Below are 21,305 nucleotides of genomic sequence, written 5' to 3'. Positions count from 1 at the left end.
GCATGATTTTTATATTTCTTAACTTTTGATGTTTTTCGATTCTATACATTTTTTTAGAATTTTTGAAAAAAAAATATTTTGTTTTTGTTTATAAGTATTTAAATAATTTAATAAATAAAAAAAAGGCAATATTTAAATGAATAAGTAGCTCCATCTCGCGTATGTGACGTCACAATGCTGAATTTTTTTGAAATTTTTAGCGCCAAGTTCTCCTGTAAGCACGCCGTACGTGTAATCAGCTGTTGCTCTGTGTTGTGATTGATGAAAAGAACGTCTGATAGTGCTGTTTATTATAAACTAAAGTTATTAAATTATTTAATATGTCATTAAAAAACGATTTTTGTTGGTGCATAGTACCAACTTGTAAAAATACTCAAACTAATGCTTGCTTAACATTCTTAGTATAATACATTGACGTGATCATAACCTCCACACAATTATCCGTGTGAGTTCAAAAAAAAAAACACCACACAAAAATTGATTTCTATTTTAATTATTTTCACCGAAGTCTGACATTAATTATACAATTTATCAAAATTAAAGTTTAAAAAATTTACTTAAAATTTTTTTAGCGCTAGAAAATATTGTACATTACTCTTTGTGGATTCAAATAAACGCGCCAGTAGCAGCACAATGACGTCAAACCAATCACATTCCGTTTTATGTCACGTGACTTTTATGTGATTTAGGACCACTTTTATTTATTAAATTATTTAAATATTTATAAACAAAAACAAAATATTTTTTTTACAAAAATTCTAAAAAAATTTATAGAATCGAAAAACATCAAAAGTCAAGAAATATAAAAATCATGCAAATACCCAATTGACCCTACATGTGTTTATTTGTAGTACCACCAGCGTCGCCAGTGTTCCTTTCGCATCGAAGTGTAATTGGTTGCAAGGATGCCAAAGATCGATCAAATGATGATCTTGCAATGTGATTGGTAGAAAGTTTTCAATTCAAACTGCCGCCTTATGTTCCCTCCTCTGTTTTTGGTGCATACGACACCAGTGCCATCTTATTTTATGATTATTTGTTTACGTTTGATTACTACTGCCAGTTTTCTTGTTCAGCTGATTTCAACGATACCGTTGAGGGTATAAAATACTTCATCATCACGCTCATTGCATCACAACACGACGAACTGCGAACGTCACAACGTCGTCTTGATATACGCTTTACCGGTAATTTTTCACATTTTTTTTTTTAAATAATTATTTGTATACTAAAAAAATGTCACGTGGATTAGCAGCGATCAAAAAAGTGGCGGAATATGTAACTAATTCCAAAGGATTCGAACAGTGCCTCAAAAATGTAGGTTGAAAAAATTGAGTATAAAGTATAACAGTAGGTATATACGTAAGAACAGCTATTTATTCATTATTAAATTCCTTCGATTAAACAATTGAAACGCAGAAGGATTTTGAAATTTCGATGAATGGTAAAAAGTCTTAGCTAGCTTTCACTGCAACTGGATTTTTCAATAATATTTCTCATTATGCATACACATCGCGACACAACTGTCCTTTTGTCACTAGGTGACGGTGGTGTCTGCCGGGGATGGAAAATGCAGGGTGGAGTTTCCCGTCGAAGACGGTCATCTGAATGGGGGAGGAACTCTCCATGGAGGATTTACAGCAACTCTAGTTGACTGCATTTCTACGTATGCCTTGATGACCACTGGAACTGGTGCTCCAGGAGTATCTGTGAATATAAATGTTTCGTAAGATCTACAAAGTGTGATAAAATATTAATTACACCCCTTTATTCACCATCTCATTACCATCAATAAACTTTTGTTATTATAATTTATAGATACTTGAACGCGGCATCACCAGGTGAAGTGATTGTAGTCGATGCCAAAACCTGCAAGGCTGGGAAAAGGTTGGCTTTTCTTGAGGTCGAACTGTCGAAAAAAGATGGAGGACGTCTTGTTGCTCGAGGACAACATACGAAGTTTATCATGTAGATTGAATGATAACTTGATATGTTATTGATTGATTGCTACAACATCATTGTATGGCAGGGATTGTCATGTTCAAAATTCTAAAAGTTTTTAGGTTCTTATAGTTGGGACAATATCGTATACGGTGATGGACAAAAGTGAAAAAAGAAATGCAAATATATTTTTTGCCATTACAAATTTTTTTTTGCCTCAACAGCTTTTATCCAATTCCTAATAATTCACATCCAGACATTATTTTTATTGCAAAATGTCAACAATATGGTTTCGCAGCACAAATTCCAAACCCGGAACTTAACATTTGTATATACACACTTGTACAAATAGGTAACATATATTTAATAGAATATCGTGTACGGTGTTGGACAAAAGTGAAAAAAGAAATGCAAATATATTTTTTGCCGCTCAACAGCTTTTATCCAATTTCTAATAATTCACATCGAGACGTTAACTTTACTACCAAATATCAACAATATGGTTCTGCAGAACAAATTCCAAACCGGGAATTTAATATTTGTATGTTCACACTTGCACAAACAAGTAACATATATCTAAGAGCTTGCGACAATACTGAAAAATGTCAATAATATGGATTTGCACAATGATATCTGAATCTGAAATATATTATTTGTATGTACAAACTTGTAGAAACAAGTACCATATATCTAAAACCTTCCGGCAGGATCGATAAATGTCAACAATACAAATTTGCAAAATGAAATCCGAATTTGGAACAAATCATTTGAATGAAAAAACTTGTACAAACAACTATACAGTATAAATGAGAAACCTTCAGGTAGAATGAGCATAATAGGTTCCCGTTACCGTTGCTGATTCATATCGCTAGTATTGGAATTATGTAAAATCTGGGTAATGTGGCACTAAAAATTATCCTAGTGCAAAAGGGTGACTAGTTTTTCCGCTCCCCAAGTCAATTGAGCTTGCGAAACCGATTGTGAACTAGCACCACTTCAAATACATTTCTAAAACCATAATATCTCCAGATATATATATTCAGCAGTTAATTTCTTTGCAACCTATTGATCTCTCCTAGAAAAGCATTATGTTGCTTTGGTATTATTTGTTCGGTTTCATGCAAGGGATGACATTGGTAAGTTACTAAAAATAACTTTTTATCGTGTTCGATGTATATTTATTCTGTCAACGATTCTCTTTTTATTCATACAGGCAACGGCGATTGACTACCAGCTTCCTACGGATGTTATTCCAGTGCACTATGACCTTTTCTTATATCCTGACATCACCGCAGGCGTTTCTTATGGTAATGTGAGCATAGAATTGAATGTAACAGCCACACGCAGCACACTTATCGTCAACATGAATGAAGTCATCATATCCTCAACAAATTTAACATCCATCCTTACGGGGTCATCGCTGCCTATTACATCAACCACAGAAGACACAGCCTTGCAGAGATACATAATTACGCCTTCAACTGAGATCGAAGCAGGGCAATATATATTGTCACTGGAATTCAGCGCCAATTTGACTACAGACCTTGTTGGCCTGTATCAGAGTACTTATGTTGGCGAGAACAATAATACTAGGTGAGTTGAGGAATAAGCTATTGGTAATACTTCAGGATATATTTTTAATCTCTCCATTGTGAAGAAGTAGGACATTTTGATTTTATTTTAGAAACTATAGGCCAAGATTTACAAAATTCTATTTAAAGAACTGTTATTCCCCTACCAATGTCAACCCACATGTGAGATGATATTATCGATGATACCTTGTCAAGTGCAAGAAATTTACCTGAATAGTAACTATAACTAACACGGTAATCCATATCCGTATCTACCCGCAGTTTCGAATATTACATATTCCTAATACAGTCCGAATTTCACATTCTGATAATATTAATGAAGTTTAGTGCTCAGACGTGACGTAAGCTGCACATAATTTTTGTATATTCCGAATAATTTGTATAGCTATCCAAGAACGCAAATGCAATAAATCGATGTGACCATATTTAATGGTTCTTCCAATCATTGCAAATTATTTCAGTTGATGATCCATGCCGAACTGAGAACAATTTAAATTAGAGAAATACGAAACTTGAAAAACTTTTGAAATGACCCAATATCATTAATTGTCTCTCCTCAGGATACTTGCTGTCGCCGTACTTCCACCGGCGTACGCAAGAAATGTGTTTCCATGTCTGGATGAACCAAAATTCAAGGCCCAATTTGACATCAAACTTGTACAGCCTTCCGGAGATAATTATACCTCAATTTCTAACATGAATGTCAAGGTGAAATGAAATAATTACTTGATCAAAAAATATTGTCACCACTCATAAGACACTGTGGCCACTAGTCACGGAAAACTGAGGAGTCAGGAAAAAGTAATAGAATTGGAAAAATAGTCGCGGAAGTCAAAGAAAAGTTAAGGAATTTTTTGACGGTATGAAACAAGAAAAATAAAGCTTCCCCCGCAACGAAGTATAAAAACTTTATAAACATTTTTGTTCTATCTGCTTGATTCCATGACCACTCAATAGATTATAAACGTGTTTTTGAATAACGATTTATCTGGAGCTTTACTTATTAAGTACACAAATTGACACCATTAGATCGAATTTTAGTCAGCAAAATAGTGTAATTTGGTCAGGGAAATTCAGGGAATCTGTTCAACTATTGTTAGTGGCTACCATGTAAGAATTTGAAAAACTTTTACAATTTTTATGAGTGATTTTCGTGGTTTTCTCTGATGGGATACAAAGTACTGATTTATAATTTGTTACAGAGATTGGATTCGAAGATAAATTCAATACTACAATTTTTTAAAGCTTATTTGTTTACCGATTAATTAGCTACCATATTGCTAATTGAGCTGCGTAAAATTATACAAAAAGCTTGATTTACTTTTTATAACATATAATTGAAAATTTGGAGAGTAAATAATTGGTAGAATTTATTATATTTTGCAGAGTATTGCAGTAAATGAGCCTGCGTCGGGTTTGAAAACAGTGACCTTTGCCACAAGTCCGCCAATGCCGACGTTCCTTGTCGGCCTTTTAGTCTGTGATTTTCAAGCCCGGACGACAAATGTGACGAATCTTGATGGAGAAACATTTCCAGTCAGTTTTTATACCACAGAATCCCAACTGTACAAAAGTGCTTTACCATTACAAGTTGCAACAAATGCTCTTGCATATTACATCAATCTCTTTAATGTATCTTACCCCTTGCCAAAGTTCGGTGAGTATTACGACACACTTGTGAACTAATTATGTTCCTGTCTAGATATATCATGTATAAATAAATGCCAAATGAACTACGATTCATTACAGATATGGTTGCTATTGCTGACATTACTTTTAGCCTTGTGGAAAGCTGGGGTATGGTTCAAGCTGCTGAACACGCAATTCTTTATACTAGCAACACAAGTTCCACGAGTAACATGGACGATGTCATCTTTACGACATGTTACGGAGTTGCCCACATGTGGGTTGGAACCCTTGGTATGGGGGACAGTGCTGTCCGATTATCAACTTCTATAACACTGCGATATAAATTCACTGATTTATTTAACATTAGTAAATTGTTTCAGTGTCTGTGGATTGGTGGGATGATATTTGGATCACCGAAGGTATTCCTACATGGGCACAATACAGGACCGCAAATGAGTTGTATCCGGATTGGGGCTTTGTTAGTAGCAAAAGAGGATTATAAAAATTTGAAGTCGAAGCTCTGATTTTGAATAGATTTTAAGTCATTTCCTGGTCTTTACAGATAGAACTGTTCTTATTTTACGAGGTTTTGAATGTTATGGATGACGATGCGTCTGTTGACTCGGATCCCATGATTCAGGAAATCACTACACCCGACGAAATTGCAAATGTTTATGACTCCATTAGAACCAGTAAGGTAGGTACTCGAATTTTATTGGCGCTGGACATCATTTTGCATGTATTTTGAGAGGTATAATGAAGTATGCATCAATTTCAGGCAGCAGCAGTCATTCGCATGCTGGAAAATTTTGTAGGATCTGATATTTTCTACACAGCGATTTCGACGGATTTGAAAACATATGCATACCAGAGTGAAAATACCTCTGGATTTTATGATGGACTGCAGAACCTTGTGGATTCAAGCCTCAATATCTCGGATATCATGAATACTTGGACACTTCAAGCGGGCTTTCCTGTCGTAAATGTCGTTAAAAACGGAACCGTTTACACTCTTACTCAGAAACGATTTCTATCCGATCCTAACGCCGTCTCAAACTCTACTTCATCAACTTACGGGTAAGGCACTAAATCTCAGTAAAAAAAAGTTCAACACATTGCCAAGTTTTTCTGGATAATCTCGTGATTTCTTTGCAGATTCAGATGGACAATACCCATCACTTACGTAACAAGTGAAAACTCGACATCGAATTTGGTGTGGTTTCAGTACGATGCCAGTAGCTGTGAGTAGCAAAAAACTTGTACGTTTGTAAAATTGTGATATAAAACTTGGTTTTCTATATTTTAGTATCTTTGACGGTTAACACATCGGTAGAGTGGATAAAATTCAATCACGACCAAGTTGGCTTTTATCGAGTGAATTATGAAACGTCGGAGTGGGAGACACTTATCAATATTCTAAAATCTGACCCAGAGGTGAGTGCGCCAATAATTTTTGTATAGACTGCAAAGACACCTCATGAGTCTATCACATTGTAGACATTCACTGCTGCGGATAGGACACAGCTTGTAGGGGATGCGTTCAGTTTAGCTGCAGCTGCCCAACTAAGTTACAACGTAACACTTGAGTTGGCTTCGTACCTCGTTAATGAGTCGCATTATATACCTTGGAATATGGCTTACACAGATTTTCAGTATATGGTCTCTATGCTAGCCGATACTGATATATCCACTAGCCTAAATGTATGTATTCTACATTGAATAATTAGCAAGAACTATAAGTTGCAAGTCTTACTTGCTGTTCCCGTTACTTAATTTATCTAATCTTTGCCTGCCAGGATTACATCATTAGCTTGGTGAAACCCATTTACAAAAATGTCACATGGTCCATAGGTGATTCCGACTCTCACATAACTCTGTAAGTAGCATTTCCGTTTGTAGAATTTAATGACTACCCTTTCTCTTCTCAGAGTTGATTTACAAACATATATTTAGGCGTCTCCGCCCAGTTGTCTTGGAAATGGCATGCAACGCAGGTTATGATCAGTGTTTGACTGAAGCTGGAAACCTTTTCTTAGACTGGATTAACGGTACTGATGATGTCCGTCCTCCTCCCGATACTCGATATGTAGTATACAAATATGGTAGGTCCCAGAATATTTAAAAAGTCTAAGCTCATCGTCCTCTCGAGTGGAATTCATATTTCTCAGTCATATCGTTGTAAAATGTGTCAACTTACCTTTTATACAGGTATACAAAATGTGAATAGAGAGGCTGAATGGGATCAGGTGTTCCAAAAGATGTTAGATGAGACAGATTCGGCGGAGAGATTCAGGTTGTTGAATGGTTTATCAGGAATAAAAAATGCTACGATCTTGACCAAGTAAGGGCACATTACTGACACTGATAAAAAAGTAAATATACGTATGAATGTAAACATTTGTAACCCTGAGTCTTTCTATAGGTATCTAAATCTGGCCATCAACCAATCGTATGTCAAAGCTGCTGAGTTTTATTTCGTCTTTGGCTTTATTTTGACAAATTCGATCGGTCCAGCTGCAGCTTGGGATTGGATTCGTGATAATGTGGAAACTCTAATGAATGATTATGGCTACAGTGCAAGCGACATTGCAGATTGGATTGGTAGGATTGTGGCTACCTTCCACACCGAGGCGAGAGTGGTGCAGCTGGAAACATTCTTTGAAACATACTCGGGAGTAAAGGAGGCCTTTGACACTGATCTTCTCAAAAATATATACAATAACATCGATTGGCTGAACCTTAATAATGCTACAATTGAAGCTTGGCTGAATTCGTATGTGACGTCCGAATAATCACGTAATTGCTCCAAATTGCCTACCACACCAACAGCTAACGTATTCTCTCCGCTTGCTACCTTTCCAGATAACCATTTTATGTTCTTGCATTCACCGAAAAATAGTGACTAGCTGTTGATCTAGATTGGTTTGCTAAAATTTTCCAAGAATTTCTTTCACTCAGGAATGGTGAATAATTATTTAGTTCAGTATCTTTACCTCAAGTTTGATGATGGAACATTAAAATTTGCGGAAATTGGTGCTCCTGAGAAAAGCAATTGCAGAATTTTCTAACAATTTTAAATACCGCGAGTTCACTTTTTAGATATTTAGTTCATCTTTATACATGATATCACTTCACCCACTTTGGATGGACCGCCCATTGCACATGCCTGTTGATATACTTGTTGAAAAAGAATTCACACAGAGAAATATATTTCATAGTGATAATAATTTATTATGATACTCGTATTATTATTATTATTCATGTTTCAAATTCTATTTACTATACTCACTTACATTATAGCAGATTTATGTTAAAAAAATAGTATGTAAATGATAATAATAGCGATAACAAAGTTATCCGCACATATCAACTGAATGGCGAACGATATCGGTATAACATAATAAACAAAACTCCAAGGCTACACGTATTCGTACTGCTGAGGTAATAACTAAACTTCACTTTCGTCGCAACCTGTATGTTTTCCGCCTAGAATAGAAATGTAAAGGAATTAATGCATTGGGTATTCTTGATGTCGAGAAGTGATCGGACCGTTTTATTTATGGCTTGATCGATGGAAGTGTGAATTCGCCGATATGAATTTGTCATAAAATCGAGATAGTGCCATGAAAGAATTGATAAAATCCTCTCATTATAAATTATAGATACTCCATCCAGGCATTACCAGATGAAGTGTGTATCATTGATGCCAAAATCAGCTCAACTGGAGGAATGCTTGCATTTCTTGAGCTTCAACTATAGTAAGAAAGGGGATGTCTGGTTGCTTGAGGACAGCATACTGAGGTTATCAAGCAGATTACGTTTTATAACTTAATATGTTAGTAATTGATAGCTAAGATGCTGACGTACATCAGGAATGCTCGTGGTGAACGTTTAATAAGTTCATAGGTAGAATCACAGTCCCAAATAATAATTGCGATACCTGCATTTTAGACAATTTGGTATACCACTGTGGTGAATATAAGCAAAAAAAATGAGTTCAATCAGATGTGGAACTTCATTGCTTTGCATGAGAAATCTTTGCCATCGATGAACAGATTTCGACCGGATCCTATAAATTCATATCTTCACTGGAAAATATCGACAATATGGATTTGCAGGATGAAATCCAAATTCAGAACATACTAGTTAAACATACGAAGTCGGTTTTGTGATACAAAATCCATAAATCTGAAACCTTCAAATGGGATAAACGTAATAGCTTTTCGTGACTTTTGCTGATTCTTATCGCTACTCATGGTATTACATTTAATCTAGAATTTGTTGCACTAAAAGTTTTGTTAGTGCAAAAACGTGACGAAATTTATCTGCTGTAAAGTTCTGTTAGTAATATAAGTAGTAATAATGTTCCATTAGTGCAAAAACGTGACTAAATTTATTCGCTGGTGAAACTGATTTTGAACCAGTGGCGCGACAAATTCACCTATAAATACTGTAGCATTTTCTACTATTTCACAATTAGATTCTTTTCAAAGTGTGGGTTGCATCGTACATAAGCATTATGTTACCTTGGTATTATTTTCTCGGTTTTGTGCAAGGAGTAACCCTGGTAAGTTGACAAAAATAAACCTTCGCCATGTCCGATGGATGTTCGTTCTGTTGGCGATTCTTTTCTTTTTCGTACAGGTAACAGCGATTGACTACCGACTTCCTACGGATGTAATTCCATTACGCTATGACCTTTGTATATACCCTGATATCTCCTCAGGCGTTTTTAATGGTACCGTGAGTATAGAATTGAACGTAACAGCCACACGCAGTACGATTATTGTCAATGAGTATGGTCTCGACATATCTTCACTAAGTTTAACAAACACCTCATCGGGTTCCTCACTAACGATTACGTCAGCAACAGAATACACAGAATCGCAGGAATACATAATTATACCTTCAAATGAGATTGAGGCAGGAAAATATACATTGTCAATCGGGTTCAGCGGCAATTTCTCTCAAGACCTGGTTGGCCTGTATCAGAGTACCTACGTTGGTGAGGACGGTAAGACTGGGTGAGTAAAGTAGTAAGCAATCAGTAATATTTTATCAGTGGTTATTAGAAGTATTTATTTACAATCAGGAACATCAGATGTGTTTTATAAAGACTGAGTTTTACATTCGAATAATATATATGTAGTTTGGTTATGATATTTTTTGCACTTAATATGTGTTCATTGCGAGTGCTTCATATCAATATCTGATGCCATTATAGTTATCATTTTCAATTGCTCTTTCAATTATTGTGGGTAAATCGAGTTGACAGCGCATGCCGAAGTAGAAAATAGGTGAAAAATAACATATGAAATTGGAGAGCTTTTTTAATCTTCTATCATCAGGTCTTACCTCGATGTTACTAATTTTTACTTTAGGGTACTCGCTGCCACCGAATTATCACCGGCATATGCAAGGTACTTGTTCCCATGTCTGGATGATCCAAAATTCAGGACACCTTTTGACATTAAAGTTGTACAGCCATCCGGAGATAATTACATCTCACTTTCTAATATGAATATCAAGGTATAGAAAAGTATCGCCTTAATCAAAATATTGTTTGCACTTCCTTATAAGAACTTACAAGAGGTGAAAATTCTTATGGGGATTTTTATCGGTTTCTCTCATAGAATATAGGGTACTGGCTTGTAATGTGGTATTTGCACTTGACTCAGAGGTGAATTCAGTTCTTTCAATTTCAAAAGGCTTCCGTTTATCAAATTTTTTGTTATACTATTGTTCAATGGACTGTACCAAAATCTTGACTCACTATTTACTACTTCCATTTAAATATTTCGAGAGTTCATCATGGATGAAGTTTATGATGTTTTACAGAGTATTGCTATAGATGAGCCTGCATCAGGTTTCAAAACCGTAACCTTTGCCACAAGTCCACCAATGCCGACATACACTGTTGGCTTTGTAGTCGGTGATCTTCACGCCCTGACAACAAATGTTACAAATCTTGATGGAGAATCATTTCCAATCAGTTTTTATACTAGAGAAGCCCAACTTTATAAAGGTGCTTTTCCGCTACAAGTTGCGTCAAATGCTCTTGCATATTACATCAATCTCCTCGGCGTATCTTACGCCTTGCCGAAGTTCGGTAAGTATTTCAACATGCTTGTGGATTTGTTTGTTTCGTATCTAGATACATCCTGACAGATGCCAAAAAAAAGTATGATTCATTACAGATTTGGTTGCCATTCCTGACATTGGCTTTCCCTGTCTGGAAAACTGGGGTATGGTTACAGCTACCGAAAACATGATTCTTTATGCCAGCAACGCAAGTTCCACAAAGAACATGGACGATGTCATCATTACAACATGTTACGGAATTGTTCACATGTGGGCTGAAAACCTTGGTAAGGGGGATGAAGCTGGCAGATTTTTCACATCCATGACACTACGATATACATTCACTACAGCTTTGTTTAATATTACCGGATTCTTTTAGTATCTGTGGAATGGTGGGATGACCTTTGGTTCTACGAAGGTATTCCCAATTGGCTGCAATACGGGATTGCGGATAAATTGTATCCGGATACCGGCCTTGTTAGTAGTAATCGAGGTTTATAAACACTTGAAGTCTAAACTCTCATTTTGAGTATACTTTAAAACGGCATTTTATGGTCTTTACAGGTAGAACTGTTCTTATTTTCCGAGGTTGTGAAAGCTATGGACGTTGATGCGTCCATCAACTCACATCCTATGATTCAGAAAATAAGTACACCAGATCAAATTGCAACCATTTATAACCCAATTACAAGAAGTAAGGTAGGCACACGAATTTTATTGGTACTAGAGTATCATATGCTACGAATGCTAGTGGTATAACAAGCTATGCTTTGAATCTAGGCAGGAGCAGTCATTCGGATGCTGGAAAATTTTGTGGGATCCGATGTTTGGGCCACCTCTCGTTCTGTGGCATTAACAGAATATGCGTACCAGACTGAAAATACCTCTGATATTTATCACGGACTGCAAAGCCTTGTCAGTTCAAGCCTCGATATCTCGGCTATCATGAATACTTGGACACTTCAAGCAGGCTTTCCTGTCGTAATTGTCGTTAAAGAAGGAACCGTTTACACTCTTACGCAGAAGAGATTTTTATCTGATCCTAACGGAGTCTCTAACACTACTTCATCAACTTACGGGTGAGACATGGAATTTCGGTAAAAAAAAAATTCAACACATTAACAAACGTAGATTCGTTTTTTTTCGATACTCACGTTGGTTTCGAGATTCTTTCTGATTAATCCTGTAATATCTTTGTAGATTCAGATGGACAATTCCCATCACTTACATAACAAGTGAAAACTCGACATCAAACTTGGTGTGGTTTCAGTATAATGCCAGTAGCTGTGAGTAGTGAACAACTTGTACACTTGTACAATTTGAATATTAAATTTGATTTTGTACATTTTAGTGTCTATTACTGTCGACGAATCCGTGGAGTGGATAAAATTGAATCACGACCAAGCTGGCTTTTATCGAGTGAATTACGAAACGTCGGAGTGGGAGACACTTATCAATGTTCTACAATCCTACCCCGAGGTGAGTGCACTCGTAATTTTTGTATAGACAGCAAAGACACCTCATGAAATTTTCACATTGCAGACTTTCTCTGCTGCGGACAGGACGCAGCTTGTAGGGGATGTGTTTAGTCTAGCTGCAGCTGCCCAACTAAGTTATGACGTAACACTTGAGTTGGCATTATATCTCGTTAATGAGCCACATTATATACCTTGGAATGTGGCTTACACAGAGCTTCAGTACATGGTCTTTATGCTAGCCGATACTGATATATCCACTAGCCTAAATGTATGTATTGTACATTTAATAATTAGGAAGAACTATAAGTAGCAAGTCTTACTTGCTGTTCCCGTTACTTAACTTATCCAATCTTTGCCCGCCAGGATTACATCATTAGCTTGGTGAAACCCATTTACAAAAATGTCACATGGTCCGTAGGTGATTCCGACTCTCACATAACTCTGTAAGTAGCATTTCCGTTTGTAGAATTTAATGACTACAGTTTCTCTTCTCAGAGTTGATTTACAAACATATATTTAGGCGTCTCCGCCCAGTTGTCTTGGAAATGGCATGCAACGCAGGTTATGATCAGTGTTTGACTGAAGCTGGAAACCTTTTCTTAGACTGGATTAACGGTACCGATGATGTCCGTCCTCCTCCCGATACTCGATATGTAGTATACAAATATGGTAGGTCCCAGAATATTTAAAAAGTCTAAGCTCATCGTTATCTCGAGTGGAATTTATATTTCTCAGTCATATCGTTGTAAAATGTGTCAACTTACCTTTTATACAGGTATACAAAATGTGAATAGAGAGACTGAATGGGATCAGGTGTTCCAAAAAATGTTAGATGAGACAGATTCGGCGGAGAGATTCAGGTTTTTGAATGGTTTATCAGGAATAAAAAATGCTACGATCTTAACCAAGTAAGTTGACATTATTGACACTGATAAAAAATTAAATATACTCATTTGTGGAAGCATTCGTAACCCTAATTTTCTTTCTATAGATATCTAAATTTGGCTATCAACAAATCGTATATCAAAGCTGCTGAATTTTCTTCCGTCTTCGACTTCATTTTGACAAATTCGATCGGCCCGGCAACAGCGTGGGATTGGATTCGGAATAATGTGGAAACTCTAATCAATAATTATGAATTCAGTGAAAGCCGCATTGCAGATATGATTGGCAGGATTGTGGCTACGTTCCATACTGAGGAGAGAGTAGAGCAGCTCGAAACATTCTTTAAAACATACCCGGTAGTAGAGGAGGCCTGCAACACTGATCTTAGGAAAAATATATACAAAAACATCAATTGGCTGAGCTTGAATAATGCTACGATTGACGCTTGGCTGGAATTATATCTGAAAACCGAATAATCACACTACTGCTAAAATTTGCGTACTGTTGCATCAGGTGACCTATTCTGTACGCTTGTTACTTCCACAGCTAACCAGCTCATATTCTAGCGTATACTGAAAAATAGTCACTGCAGCCTGTTCATCCAGATTAGTTTGCCGCAATGTTTCATGAATTTTTTTTCAGCTTTGAAATATCAGCGCATGTAATCAATTATCACCGGTTTGTTAAGTCTTAAATTTTGCAAAGGGATATTAAAATTTAATGTAATGGGTAGTGCTGAGAAATTCAATCACAAAGTTATCTCGGTGAATAAGTTGAGTTCACTTCTCAGATTTTCAGTTCATCTTAATAAATTATACTACTTTACTCTCTTTAAATTATCGGCCCACTATACATATTTACTTGCTTATTTTAAATAAAATATGCATAGCAAAAAATGCCTCGGTATATTTTGACAAAGCTGTGAACAACCTTTATTTCATATAAAAGAAACCATGTTTCAAATTTTATTTACAACACTTCCTTACATACATCATAGATTCATGTTAATAAAAATTAGCATGTATATGATAGTTATAGCAATGACAGAGTAATGTGTGTAGATCATCTGAAAAGCGAACGATATCGGTAGAATGTAATAAACAAAATTCAAATGCTTCATAGATTCGTACTGTTAAAGTAGTAATATGCATTTTACTCTTCCAGCAACCTGTGAAATTTCCTGGTTCTTTAATTCCTTGATCTTCAATTCCGGAAAATACAAACATCTCCAACTGCAATTCGACACGCTTCTTAATCCCTCTGGTTGTTTTAATTCTTTGGTCAATTTACCAATGGTCAAAATACCGACCTTCCAAAACACTTCCAACTCGAAATAGACTGAAAATTAACTTTATAACTAGCAGAAGATATACAGACTATCTTGCTACCATTCACGAATAGTACGTTGTGATCAAGATAAATTTTGATGATAGATAGCTTTAATTTCCATTAGTTTGGGCTTCACCTGTCACCATGCAATATCAGAGTAATAGTTAACAGTATCATCGAGACATGAAATATTGGAGCATCCCTTTCCACTTTCCCGTAATAGATTATTTATTCGTATAGATAATAAATAGAAATGTTCCCAAAACAGTTTTTTGCAATACTCTCACTTTAAAGTTCAAAAACTCATTATTTAAACCGTTGAATCTCATCAATGTTCCTCCATTTCCCAAATTACTTTTAATTAATTTTAATCCAATACCTTTTATGCCCAGAAGCTCAAGTTTAGTTGGTTTGCTTTATTGATGTGAGATTTTCTGGTCTTAGCGAGGATGGATTCTCGTACCGCAACAGCAACCTCCGTCCCTTTTGTGCTTTAACTGCTACCGCAATACGCACTAGAAAAGTCGCCCGACCTTGGTACCGAGAAGATGTTCCTCCAGGATTCAGGTGATCCAAAACATTGATGCTACCTGGATGACCATACAGCCAGGTAAGCTTATGACGTGACGTTAGCCTACTGATTACTTCTGCGAAATATTCAAGATCTCCTAGAAGAAATATCTCTAAATTACCGTTGTATATAATGAATGGTCCTGTTCAAAGTTTAATAGGTAGGATGACGGTACAAAAGAATAATTGAGATATTTGTATTTTAGACAATTTTGTATATGGCAATGCATACAAATGGAAAAAATGGGGTTTATCAGATGTGGAACTTCATTACTTTCTATTACAATTCCTTACCATTACTGAATAGATTTCTACCAGATCCTATAAATTCATATCTAGATCCTATCTTCACTGGTAAATATCGACAATATGGATTTGCAGGATGGAATCCGAATGCGGAACATACCATTTGGACGTCCGAACTTTGCTTCCAGAAATAAAATTAGGTAATAAATGTGAAACCTTCAAATGGGATAAACGTAATAGCTTTTCGTGACTTTTGCTGATTCTTATCGCTAGTCATGGTATTACATTTAATCTAGAATTTGTCGCACTAAAAGTTCTGTTAGTGCAAAAACGTGACGAAATTTATCTGCTGTAAAGTTCTGTTAGTAATATAAGTAGTAATAATGTTCCATTAGTGCAAAAACGTGACTAAATTTATTCGCTGGTGAAACTGATTTTGAACCAGTGGCGCGACAAATTCACCTATAAATACTGTAGCATTTTCTACTATTTCACAATTGGATTTTTTTCAAAGTGTGGGTTGCATCGTACATAAGCATTATGTTACCTTGGTATTATTTTTTCGGTTTTGTGCAAGGAGTAACCCTGGTAAGTTGACAAAAATAAACCTTCGCCATGTCCGATGGATGTTCGTTCTGTTGGCGATTCTTTTCTTTTTCGTACAGGTAACAGCGATTGAGTACCGACTTCCTACGGATGTAATTCCATTACGCTATGACCTTTGTATATACCCTGATATCTCCTCAGGCGTTTTTAATGGTACCGTGAGCATAGAATTGAACGTAACAGCCACACGCAGTACGATTATTGTTAACAAGTACGACCTCGACATATCTTCACTTAATTTAACGTACACCTCAACGAGTTCCTTACTAACGATCACGTCAGCCACAGAAAACACAGATTTGCAGGAATATATAATTACACCTTCAACTGAGATTGAGGCAGGGAAATATACATTGTCAATCGGGTTCAGCGGCAATTTCTCTCAAGACCTTGTTGGCCTGTATCAGAGTACTTATGTTGGCGAGAACAATAATACTAGGTGAGTTGAGGAATAAGCTATTGGTAATACTTCAGGATATATTTTTAATCTCTCCATTGTGAAGAAGTAGGACATTTTGATTTTATTTTAGAAACTATAGGCCAAGATTTACAAAATTCTATTTAAGGAACTGTTATTCCCCTACCAATGTCAACCCACATGTGAGATGATATTATCGATGATACCTTGTCAAGTGCAAGAAATTTACCTGAATAGTAACTATAACTAACACGGTAATCCATATCCGTATCTACCCGCAGTTTCGAATATTACATATTCCTAATACAGTACGAATTTTACATTCTGATAATATTAATGAAGTTTAGTGCTCAGACGTGACGTAAGCTGCACATAATTTTTGTATATTCCGAATAATTTGTATAGCTATCCAAGGACGCAAATGCAATAAATCAATGTGACCATATTTAATGGTTCTTCCAATCATTGCAAATTATTTCAGTTGATGATCCATGCCGAACTGAGAACAATTTAAATTAGAGAAATACGAAACTTGAAAAACTTTTGAAATGACCCAATATCACTAATTGTCTCTCCTCAGGATACTTGCTGTCGCCGTACTTCCACCGGCGTACGCAAGAAATGTGTTTCCATGTCTGGATGAACCAAAATTCAAGGCCCAATTTGACATCAAACTTGTACAGCCTTCCGGAGATAATTATACCTCAATTTCTAACATGAATGTTAAGGTGAAATGAAATAATTACTTGATCAAAAAATATTGTCACCACTCATAAGACACTGTGGCCACTAGTCACGGAAAACTGAGGAGTCAGGAAAAAGTAATAGAATTGGAAAAATAGTCGCGGAAGTCAAAGAAAAGTTAAGGAATTTTTTGACGGTATGAAACAAGAAAAATAAAGCTTCCCCCGCAACGAAGTATAAAAACTTTATAAACATTTTTGTTCTATCTGCTTGATTCCATGACCACTCAATGGATCATAAACGTGTTTTTGAATAACGATTTATCTGGAGCTTTACTTATTAAGTACACAAATTGACACCATTAGATCGAATTTTAGTCAGCAAAATAGTGTAATTTGGTCAGGGAAATTCAGGGAATCTGTTCAACTATTGTTAGTGGCTACCACGTAAGAATTTGAAAAATTTTTACAATTTCTATGAGTGATTTTCGTGGGTTTCTCTGATGGGATACAAAGTACTGATTTATAATTTGTTACAGAGATTGGATTCGAAGATAAATTCAATACCACAATTTTTTAAAGCTTATTTGTTTACCGATTAATTAGCTACCATATTGCTAATTGAGCTGCGTAAAATTATACAAAAAGCTTGATTTACTTTTTATAACATATAATTGAAAATTTGGAGAGTAAATAATTGGTAGAATTTATTATATTTTGCAGAGTATTGCAGTAAATGAGCCTGCGTCGGGTTTGAAAACAGTGACCTTTGCCACAAGTCCGCCAATGCCGACGTTCCTTGTCGGCCTTGTAGTCTGTGATTTTCAAGCCCGGACGACAAATGTGACGAATCTTGATGGAGAAACATTTCCAGTCAGTTTTTATACCACAGAAGCCCAACTGTACAAAAGTGCATTACCATTACAAGTTGCAACAAATGCTCTTGCATATTACATCAATCTCTTTAATGTATCTTACCCCTTGCCAAAGTTCGGTGAGTATTACGACACACTTGTGAACTAATTATGTTCCTGTCTAGATATATCATGTATAAATAAATGCCAAATGAACTACGATTCATTACAGATATGGTTGCTGTTGCTGACATTACTTTTAACCTTGTGGAAAGCTGGGGTATGGTTCAAGCTGCTGAACACGCAATTCTTTATACTAGCAACACAAGTTCCACGAGTAACATGGACGATGTCATCTTTACGACATGTTACGGAGTTGCCCACATGTGGGTTGGAACCCTTGGTATGGGGGACAGTGCTGTCCGATTATCAACTTCTATAACACTGCGATATAAATTCACTGATTTATTTAACATTAGTAAATTGTTTCAGTGTCTGTGGATTGGTGGGATGATATTTGGATCACCGAAGGTATTCCTACATGGGCACAATACAGGACGGCAAATGAGTTGTATCCGGATTGGGGCTTTGTTAGTAGCAAAAGAGGATTATAAAAATTTGAAGTCGAAGCTCTGATTTTGAATAGATTTTAAGCCATTCCTGGTCTTTACAGATAGAACTGTTCTTATTTTACGAGGTTTTGAATGTTATGGATGACGATGCGTCTGTTGACTCGGATCCCATGATTCAGGAAATCACTACACCCGACGAAATTGCAAATGTCTATGACTCTATTAGAACCAGTAAGGTAGGTACTCGAATTTTATTGACGCTGGACATCATTTTGCATGTATTTTGAGAGGTATAATGAAGTATGCATCAATTTCAGGCAGCAGCAGTCATTCGCATGCTGGAAAATTTTGTAGGATCTGATATTTTCTACACCGCGATTTCGACGGATTTGAAAACATATGCATACCAGAGTGAAAACACCTCCAGATTTTATGATGGACTGCAGAACCTTGTGGATTCAAGCCTCAATATCTCGGCTATCATGAATACTTGGACACTTCAAGCAGGCTTTCCTGTCGTAAATGTCGTTAAAAACGGAACCGTTTACACTCTTACTCAGAAACGATTTCTATCCGATCCTAACGCCGTCTCAAACTCTACTTCATCAACTTACGGGTAAGGCACTAAATCTCAGTAAAAAAAAGTTCAACACATTGCCAAGTTTTTCTGGATAATCTCGTGATTTCTTTGCAGATTCAGATGGACAATACCCATCACTTACGTAACAAGTGAAAACTCGACATCGAATTTGGTGTGGTTTCAGTACGATGCCAGTAGCTGTGAGTAGCAAAAAACTTGTACGTTTGTAAAATTGTGATATAAAACTTGGTTTTCTATATTTTAGTATCTTTGACGGTTAACACATCGGTAGAGTGGATAAAATTCAATCACGACCAAGTTGGCTTTTATCGAGTGAATTATGAAACGTCGGAGTGGGAGACACTTATCAATATTCTAAAATCTGACCCAGAGGTGAGTGCGCCCATAATTTTTGTATAGACTGCAAAGACACCTCATGAATCTATCACATTGTAGACATTCACTACTGCGGATAGGACGCAGCTTGTAGGGGATGCGTTCAGTTTAGCTGCAGCTGCCCAACTAAGTTATAACGTAACACTTGAGTTGGCTTCGTACCTCGTTAATGAGTCGCATTATATACCTTGGGATATGGCTTACACAGATCTTCAGTATATGGTCTTTATGCTAGCCGATACTGATATATCCACTAGCTTAAATGTATGTATTCTACATTGAATAATTAACAAGAACTATAAGTTGCAAGTCTTACTTGCTGTTCCCGTTACTTAATTTATCCAATCTTTGCCCGCCAGGATTACATCATTAGCTTGGTGAAACCCATTTACAAAAATGTCACATGGTCCGTAGGTGATTCCGACTCTCACATAACTCTGTAAGTGGCATTTCCGTTTGTAGAATTTAATGACTACCGTTTCTCTTCTCAGAGTTGATTTACAAACATATATTTAGGCGTCTCCGCCCAGTTGTCTTGGAAATGGCATGCAACGCAGGTTATGATCAGTGTTTGACTGAAGCTGGAAACCTTTTCTTAGACTGGATTAACGGTACTGATGATGTCCGTCCTCCTCCCGATACTCGATATGTAGTATACAAATATGGTAGGTCCCAGAATATTTAAAAAGTCTAAGCTCATCGTCCTCTCGAGTGGAATTCATATTTCTCAGTCATATCGTTGTAAAATGTGTCAACTTACCTTTTATACAGGTATACAAAATGTGAATAGAGAGGCTGAATGGGATCAGGTGTTCCAAAAGATGTTAGATGAGACAGATTCGGCGGAGAGATTCAGGTTGTTGAATGGTTTATCAGGAATAAAAAATGCTACGATCTTGACCAAGTAAGGGCACATTACTGACACTGATAAAAAAGTAAATATACGTATGAATGTAAACATTTGTAACCCTGAGTCTTTCTATAGGTATCTAAATCTGGCCATCAACCAATCGTATGTCAAAGCTGCTGAGTTTTATTTCGTCTTTGGCTTTATTTTGACAAATTCGATCGGTCCAGCTGCAGCTTGGGATTGGATTCGTGATAATGTGGAAACTCTAATGAATGATTATGGCTACAGTGCAAGCGACATTGCAGATTGGATTGATAGGATTGTGGGTAGGCTCCACACCGAGGAAAGTATAGAGGAGATGGAATCATTCTTTGAAACATACCCAGAAATAGAAGAAGCCTTCGTCACTGATCCCCGACAAACTATATATGGAAATATCAATTGGATAACCTCGAATAATGCTACAATTGACGCATGGCTGAAATCATATATGAAAACCGATAACAATACCGCTGCTGAGAATTGGTTACTGCAGCATCAGCTGACCTGAATAAATACTGAAATACTGAAAAATAATCACTGCAGGCTGTTGATC

General features: G+C 36.4%; 2 protein-coding genes across 3 annotated transcripts; both read left to right on the top strand.

Annotated features, from left to right (window-relative positions):
• Positions 1–1,160: 1,160 nt before the first annotated feature.
• LOC124298632 (acyl-coenzyme A thioesterase 13-like) lies at positions 1,161–2,375 on the top strand. Of its 2 annotated transcripts, none has more exons than XM_046750876.1 (3): positions 1,161–1,317; positions 1,542–1,726; positions 1,819–2,375. In XM_046750876.1, the coding sequence occupies exons 1-3, from the start codon at positions 1,237–1,239 to the stop codon at positions 1,970–1,972; spliced, it is 420 nt and encodes a 139-aa protein (XP_046606832.1). In that variant the 5' UTR covers positions 1,161–1,236; the 3' UTR covers positions 1,973–2,375. The 2 variants fall into 2 exon arrangements, with proteins under 2 accessions (XP_046606832.1, XP_046606833.1); XM_046750877.1 differs by lacking the exon at positions 1,161–1,317 and adding an exon at positions 1,427–1,444.
• A 202-nt stretch (positions 2,376–2,577) lies between these two features.
• On the top strand, positions 2,578–21,286 carry LOC124299163 (uncharacterized). Its single transcript, XM_046752162.1, has 47 exons — positions 2,578–3,077; positions 3,155–3,534; positions 4,094–4,241; positions 4,920–5,190; positions 5,283–5,453; positions 5,543–5,640; positions 5,725–5,859; positions 5,941–6,239; positions 6,318–6,403; positions 6,469–6,596; positions 6,660–6,863; positions 6,959–7,038; positions 7,116–7,264; positions 7,371–7,503; positions 7,585–7,952; positions 8,825–8,963; positions 9,587–10,186; positions 10,544–10,691; positions 11,001–11,271; positions 11,360–11,530; positions 11,623–11,720; positions 11,808–11,942; positions 12,024–12,322; positions 12,444–12,529; positions 12,595–12,722; positions 12,786–12,989; positions 13,085–13,164; positions 13,242–13,390; positions 13,497–13,629; positions 13,713–14,081; positions 15,380–15,502; positions 15,887–15,951; positions 16,329–16,339; positions 16,417–16,796; positions 17,356–17,503; positions 18,182–18,452; positions 18,545–18,715; positions 18,805–18,902; positions 18,986–19,120; positions 19,202–19,500; positions 19,579–19,664; positions 19,730–19,857; positions 19,921–20,124; positions 20,220–20,299; positions 20,377–20,525; positions 20,632–20,764; positions 20,846–21,286. The coding sequence occupies exons 1-47, from the start codon at positions 3,030–3,032 to the stop codon at positions 21,258–21,260; spliced, it is 8,604 nt and encodes a 2,867-aa protein (XP_046608118.1). The 5' UTR covers positions 2,578–3,029; the 3' UTR covers positions 21,261–21,286.
• Positions 21,287–21,305: the final 19 nt, after the last annotated feature.

Source organism: Neodiprion virginianus, chromosome 2, assembly GCF_021901495.1.
Source record: "Neodiprion virginianus isolate iyNeoVirg1 chromosome 2, iyNeoVirg1.1, whole genome shotgun sequence".
In the NCBI taxonomy this organism is placed as follows: Eukaryota; Metazoa; Arthropoda; class Insecta; order Hymenoptera; family Diprionidae; genus Neodiprion; species Neodiprion virginianus.
Note: the sequence above shows the minus strand (reverse complement) of the source record. Positions and strands in the feature narration are given on the sequence as shown.